The sequence below is a fragment of the Nestor notabilis genome, unplaced genomic scaffold (assembly GCF_000696875.1).
Source record: "Nestor notabilis isolate BGI_N333 unplaced genomic scaffold, ASM69687v1 scaffold7680, whole genome shotgun sequence".
Lineage (NCBI taxonomy): Eukaryota > Metazoa > Chordata > Aves > Psittaciformes > Psittacidae > Nestor > Nestor notabilis.
In genome coordinates, this window is record NW_009911537.1 from 4,047 (window position 1) to 11,700 (window position 7,654).

General features: G+C 44.7%; 1 protein-coding gene across 1 annotated transcript; it reads right to left on the reverse strand.

Moving 5' to 3' along the window:
- Window positions 1-988: 988 nt before the first annotated feature.
- Window positions 989-7,614, reverse strand: LOC104406336 (doublesex- and mab-3-related transcription factor B1-like). The gene is made up of 4 exons (XM_010015286.1): window positions 7,218-7,614; window positions 5,409-5,641; window positions 4,241-4,385; window positions 989-1,095 (listed from the first exon to the last, which is right to left on the reverse strand). The coding sequence occupies exons 1-4, from the start codon at window positions 7,612-7,614 to the stop codon at window positions 989-991; spliced, it is 882 nt and encodes a 293-aa protein (XP_010013588.1).
- Window positions 7,615-7,654: the final 40 nt, after the last annotated feature.

The window sequence follows — 7,654 nt, forward strand, 5'->3', positions numbered from 1 at the left end:
AAACATTAACAACTGATCCACTTAATACAAAACCAATTCCTCTAGGCAAAACTGTAGAGCAGTGTACCTTTCTTTTTTAATTAAACATTATCATATCAATTTGACTAATTATTTTCCTAAATGGTGTTTTGTCCTACTTTCCTAGGCAGTTTCTCCACACCTTTGATACGCCACAGTGCACTTCCAATACACATGTATAAAGCTGTCTACATGAGCCCTTTAGAAACAAATAGCTCTGTTGAGTTTCAGCTGTACCAAGTTAAACAACATTGAAATTCTGTATAAAACATCAAGTACATTGAAAATCCTGAAGCCTGTGTGACAAGAGGTGTTCAAAATCACTCTGTCCCCAACCTGAACAGAAGGTGCCTTAAAGGCAGCTCACCGAAAAAGCAATGCAGAGGCACTGGCTTTCAGCCTGCACCAGACCTTGCTGCAAATTCCTCCCATGTCCTTCTTGACAAGCACCCACTGTTCCCACACCCTGCTGAATCCAGTGAATCACGTTCCTAGGCAGCCAAGTAAATTAAGAACCCAGACTGTCTTCAGGCTCCACATCACTTAACTCTTCTATACTATTCAGAACCAGCTTTCCTTTACAGCAAACTGATACACAAACAACACATTGTCATGAACAGGAGAAGGCTACGGAATGTACATGGTCTGGAGACCTCATTCCAAAGTTGGAGAGCCATTGAACCTCAGCAAAGGAAACAAATTCAGAGTCACCATCATTTGCTGCTTCCACCTGCTTAAAGGGGAAGGGATTTACCATGGCTCTGAAAAACCTTTTTTTAAGAACAAGGGTAGGGAGGGAGGCAGAGCCGTGAGCCTGGTAGCTAGCTCTAACATGATCATGAAGTGAGGCAGGGGACTAACCCCATTCTGCTAGCAGTTGTGACTGCTCAGTGACTAAAAGTCACTCTACCCTCATGTTAACTAACAACCTCAATAGCACTGCCTGCTACTCAGCTCTTCTCCAGCCCATTTATTCTTTAGAATACACAGCTTCATCTCTGCTGGTTTCTTCTGGGGAAGAAGATTCTTGGCCAGGTTCTCGAACGGCCCCTGAATCCTGACTGTCACCTTCAGTAGCTGAAATAAAAATTCAGAGTAGAAAAAGGTCAGAATTAAACACAAAGAAAGGAACCCCAAACCCTGTGTTTCCATTTGCATTACACCCAGTATCAATCACATTTCCAGTTTCTTTTCAACGCAGTTAATTAAAAGGTTTTTGACATCAAGAGCTGCAGCTCTGCGAGCTGATGTCCTGCACTTTAGACAGCAGCTGATTGTTTCAGCCATGCTTAAAGAAATGTAGCAAGAGTGCTTCAAGAAGGCTAGTGTTGAAGCTGCACTGGAATAGGCTCCTTTGCCCACTTAACTGCAGTGGTTCTGAGCCATGCATTTTTAACACTCCTGTGAAGTCTCAAAGGCCGTGACAGACTGAATAATCCCTGCTTCAAATCCAACTAGGGATTTTCATTTTATAAAGTATTTACTCGCTAATTTGAATGAAAAGCTTCCTCATTTCCTCACAGGCGACTTGGGGGTTTTGTTGGTTTGTTTTTCTGTGGCTTACTCTTTTAGAAAGCCAACCATCTGCAATAGGCTCCATCCTCAGATGCTCTACTTGCTGCTTTACTGGACATACCTTGTGTTTATTTTGTCAAATATCCATAACCTTGCTAGTCAATACTGCATTAAATTGTGTAACAACATGGCCTATAGTTCGTATCACTGTTGTAAACCTTACAGGCCTCAGCCATTCAACTGCAGTCAACTGTTGACTCAAATCTTTCTGGTAGCAGCTTCTAGCCTTGGAGAACCTTTTTCAAACAGGACTTTATTTATTTGTCTTCATCTCAGATTCCCTTTGGGACACAGATCATAGACACGTCTTCTCATCATTTGTCCCCTGCTAGAGTTTTCTATATCCATTTTCCTCCAACAGTTTTGCAAGAAAGCCCATTTCACCTCTATTCCAGAGGTTGCTCTGGAGGAAGGATGTTCCCAAGTCTGACTGCAGGTTTGAGACAGTTCCTTTCTTGGGAAAAAAGATAGGATGCAATCTTAACACACCCTTATGCACTAAATGTTATTTTTCAAGCATCTTGAATATCAGAATCAAAGAATTAATAATTTCACTGTAGCTTCCCTCTACATCTGCATCTTCTGCTGCCAGGCTATTTTATGTATGACCTCATGCAGAAATATCCCCCCTCACTGGGTCACAGTTCCAAATTACTACTTACCCTGGAGCACAAATGCAATGTAGTGGAATTAAATTATACTTTCTCTGTAGCACTGAGAAAACTGGATTGTTCTCTGAGAGCACAATCCATGATGCATTGTTTCCGATGGCTTTGTGCCTGGGTTGTCATTTCCCCAGTGTGCAATAAGGGCTGAGATCATTAGATGGCATTTTGCTCTCTGGGGGTGTGTGTGCTCTTCTGACCTCTCTTCTCTATCCAGTTGCCTGTTTTCATGACTGCTTGGCCAGTACAACTTCACCAACACAGGACTGGATTTTCTCTGTTTTCCTCATGCAATACCACTACTTCTCTCCATGTCCCTCAAGTTTGGCTGCTACTCCCAGTTCCTTCCCATTCCCATGCACTCCAACAGAATAGCTGCAGCTACCTACACCGTTCCTTGCTGCCGCGCCCAACACGTTCTCTGCCACTGCAGTTTCCACCGTCTTTTGTCCCCTCCAAACCACAAACCCCATTAATCCTTACATACACTTCCTGGTTTGCCTGCCAGCCCTTGTTTTCCTCTCTTCCCTTCAGCCACAGCCCCTATTACTTCACCCCTTACACCCCTACATGCTGCATTGAAGTCCTAATGCCTTGTGATTATCTTCAAGTAGCTTTACATTTGTGATGTCTGTATACACACGCACACACAGACATACTGCCATATTTTTCATATTCCCTTTATCCACCACATCTCCTGGTTACTTTTCTTTGGCTTTCCAGCCAGACAAGAAGCAGGTATGCTCCGACTGCTCTGGAGATACGTGCTCACTGCTGGCTTGACAGGCAGGCATTTGGTTGCTGGCCAAAGTACACACACGTCAGTCAGGAATTGAGTGCAAGCTGACAGCCAGCCAAACACTACGACATGGCTGCAAACAAATGGTTGTGTGGGAGGCATCTGCTTCCCTTGCAGATAAATATTGTGTAGGCCTGTGATCACAACAGATATGTTTGGCTGAAAATAACTAATGGGTTGAAAAGTTCTGAGAGGACTGACACTAACAGAAAATGAGACTGCACAAGCCTTATGTTGTTGAGAAACCAGGCCAAAAAATACCCAAATTGTATTTTGTCCCACATAACCACCACCAGCATCCTTTCAATTCAAATGAGAATTATTATACTCTATATGTCCTCCCTTTTATACAAGAGAGTTGATTTTTCACTGGATGATTATTGTAACCTGTTTCATATATAGATTTACAATCTTTTATACTCATGTTCAAGAAGGAATACAGTTGTTTTTCTGCATCTTCAGGAAGAATTTTAACTAAAACTGGCTATTCCCTCATCCAGTGCCAGTGGTTAATTCTCTGAGCAGCTCTACCCTCTTGTGGTCACAGCCAGCTGCAGCCAAATGAAAAACTTGCAAATACAATCACAACTATGTCCACATGTAGGCATAATACATAAAAGAGACCCCAAAAGAGAGGTCACAAAGACTTAACCTATGCTGGAAATTTAAAATCCTGTGAGATTCAATAAAACAAGTCAATCTTTCATTGACACCAATTAAAATGTAGGATTTTCAGATGAGCAAGAAATTTTGTCTTATTTATGCTGTTAGTCCTCTTTTTTTTTTTTTTTTTAACATTTTGTCTAAATTGCATCAAAGCCAAATAATTTTTAAAACATGCCCTGCAATCTGGCTGTTTAGAAAAATATTTTCATTTTGAGAACAGCAACAGCTCATGTTCTGGACTAGCTCTGAGTCTTGGGGCCTTCAGCATCTGTGCAGGACTGAGGTGCTTGGCAGCTGGAAAGCCCGAGCATGTCAGGCTGCTCCCCCTAAGGGAGCCCTTCCCAGAGCTGGACAAGCTGGCAATCCCTCCTGGGACTGCAGGATCTCAGTCCTGCCTCCATCACAGGGAGCTGGGAGCCCCTGTGAACTAGCTAGAATTGGGGTCTCTTGGGGCTTCCACCTCTGTGGTTAGATAGTGAAACCAGGTTAAAACTGGGCTCATCTCACACTCCCTTACCATGTGCTTCCTTGGTTGTTTCAGCCAACACGTTCAGTGAAAGGGGAGGTGGAATGTAATGAATCCCTGGCAGAAAACTTGGTGGGATGAACTGAGGCAGAGGAGCATAGTATCCTTGATGTAAATCTCCACCTCCATCTGGAATCTGTGGGAACACATGAAGAAAAGCATCTTCCATCTGAAGACTCTCTCCAGGATGCATTTGCAGTATCAAACAATTTCTGTTTCAATTTTTACCTGTGAATATTAATTATTTTTGTCCACCAGTGACCCGGTGCACTTGCCACTGAACAAGTCTGGAAGTCTTCATGCAACAGAGAGGCAACCTAGGAAAATGCTCCTTGCCACCACCTCCATCCCAGTTATGGATTCTCCCCTGAGCCCAGGGAAGTGAGTGGCTCTACCTCCCACTGGGTACCCCACAGGACTGGTCTGCTGTGATCACCAGACCTACTAGAGCATGATAAAACTCATTCCACATGCAACAAGGTATTTCCATCCCTCAGAAACACTAGCATGAGAGAAATAGGGGCATTTTTCTTTTGGATCTGGCCATGTGCCCTGGTACAGATAAAACTTGTATAAGATCTTTCCATCTATTTCAGAACAGTTAAAAATAGTTCAATACCACATACAGAGATGGTCTAGACAAGGCTTTGTGTGTAGAGAATAATTTATCTGGACCTCAGAGTGCTGTTATCCACCCTCTTTCTCAATAACCCCTAAAATGTGACAGGGAATCCCCTGTTCTTCTCTACAGCTGTGGCTAAGCCCTGACACTCTCCCCCCCCCCCCCCAATTAGATGTGCCCTGCACTGAGGAAGAGGAACTTCCCTCTGTGTATTCTGTGCCATCTACATCGGTACAACATGACCGTATTAATTGTCCAACTGCCATCATTCCAAAAGGCTGCTGCAGATGGTAGCAGGATATGTAAGCCCCAAAACACTTGACAAGATCTGGCCCGTTGCACGTTCATGGGTTTGCTCTTCTGGGTTCAGGTCAGACTATTAACACCACCATTTGCTAATGTTTTCTTCAGCGTAACATACCAAAATGCAGTGAGGTAACTGATAAGCAGGGTAACTTTCAGGGTACTTTAACAGCAAGAATGCAGCTAAAAGTAGACAGCAGTGTTTCCAGACATAATTAAAAGACTGCTACTTACTGACACAGAAGCTGCATTCCCTGGCCCATAGTTGCTAGAAATGTGTCGGAAACCTCTCTGAAGTGGTATCCCTGGAGGTGATGGTGCTCCCCTACAGCTTGACTCACTGATGGCAAATCCCATGGGAAATGGGTGGTAAGGATATACCCCAGAACATCCAGGGTACACTTTCGGAGGTTCTCTCTCCAGGTATTCTGTTTTGACCATGTATTCTGGAGGAAAAGCAGGGTGAGCTACGGAAAAATGAGAAAAGAAAAATAGAAGTATCCATATAATTCTGCGGAGTTCAGTGGATGCAGCTGCAGGACTGAATTCCACTCTTGGGCAGGAGGACCTGGCCTTTGGTTTCATGCTTAGCCTCTCATGAATTTATTTTGTGATTTTTTAAGGAACTGAGGAAAGGTGCAGCAGATGAGCCTGTAACACAGAACGATCTGAATTCTTTTCTGCCTTGTGCCTTGTGAAGCTAGTCCTTAGTTAAGCACTGGCTGCAGAATCTTATCTTTCAGTACACGAGCAACAACAAAGCAACCTACCTTAAGACTTTTAACTCTAGCAGAACTTAAACCAAAAATCTGCTGATAGAATTCTAACTTTAGTCCTATATATAACTTCTTAAATTAATCTACAGGTAAAGGCTCAGTTTTGGGAACACACACAGCAATTTCAGATGCAGAAAGGAGTTACTTCCTTTGGTTTTATCTTGCATCTGTAATCTTATATGGTTTCTCTGAAGTCTTAAAAAAGAAGAGTGTGGTTATTTGAATACAAATAGGGTCTTTTGTGTCTGCACACCCTCCTGTTGATAGAGAACTGGAAGAATTTGCTTTGAGAGGAGGTTGACTTCTTAAGTACTAGAATTAATACCTTGGTCAGCAGGTTAAAAATGTTGTTAAGGGAAGGTCTGACAGGCACATACCCATAAATATAATTTTCTTAGAAAACAAAGCTAAAAAAAGGGGAGGGGGGAACAGTTAATGACAGATTAGGTGGGAACTAGAGATGTTCAGAATCCGTCTTTCCTCTGGGCTTCTCAGAACAGCATTTTGTCTTGCAGGCTGCCAGCTCTCCAGAGGCTCAGACTAATGACTACTGCAGTCAGTAGGGATTTCTGTAAAATTACTACAGTAAATAGGAATAGCATGAAGTTACTGAAATTCATAGTAATAAACGAGACAAGTCAGATGAAAGACTCTATTAAAGGCAGCAATTTAAGAGGTGACTGACCATACAACTGTTCCACCTGCAAAATCTGTGCTCTGCCCTTACACACCAAATGCACTTTTACAGCAAGTGATCCCAGCCAAGTTCAGTCTCTTTCTTTTAAAGGGCTATCATAAAATGCTTGCTTCAGGCAACTGCAGCAGTTACTTCCCTGTTTACTGAGTTTTTTAGCATTTTTGTTGCTGGAGGCTTGTGCCTGTGAATTTAAAAACAGTGAGACAGCACTCAGAAATACGGAGGAGCACCTGCAGCACACACTGAATCACAGTCGGGTTTCCCTCCCAGACTAATTTCCCTCTTAGAGAAAAGCCACTGGATCAATCTTCAATTTTGCAACGAGCAGCAAGACTCAGCACATTGCTCCTGCAGAGCTGCATGACTGCATTGCAGACCCTGCAGGAGGGAGAATAAATGCAGGGTTGCACATTCAACATGCAAGCCGGGTACCTGAGGAAGGAAAGCAGGAGAGATGGCATGAATGGCTCTCTGGGGAGCCTGAGGCGCAAGCTGCTCAAGTGGCAGTGTTTGATGGGGGTAGAGGAGAATGAATGTGGAAAGAAAGAGGCTTTGGGGACAGGTCCTTACCATAGTCCCAGAAGGGAGAGCTGCTGGGAGGTGGTGGCAGCGGTCCCCTGCACGTCATGCCTTTGCTGTTGCTGCCGGTGGGGTGGGCACCCTTCATCCCCTCGTGGCTGCTCTGCTCAGGGGCACTGGCTGCCCCAATACCTTTGCCCAGAGGAACGGGCCCTGCGGCGGGCCCAGCCGGGGGGTCAGGTACCTGCTGCCTCAGGGCCTTCTGGGCTGCCATGATCTTCTGGCGCTCGGTGATGAGGGCACACTTGTCACACAGGCAGAGCTTCCACCGGCAGTGCCCGGCATGGCCCTTCACTGGCACCACGAAGCCGTGGTTCCGGCAGCGGGAGCACTTGGGCGTGCGCAGCACTGCCTTCGCCGCCACCGCTGCGGCCTCCTCGCCCTCCATGGCACGCCGGTCCCAGCTACCCACCCTGGCGTGGCTGGGG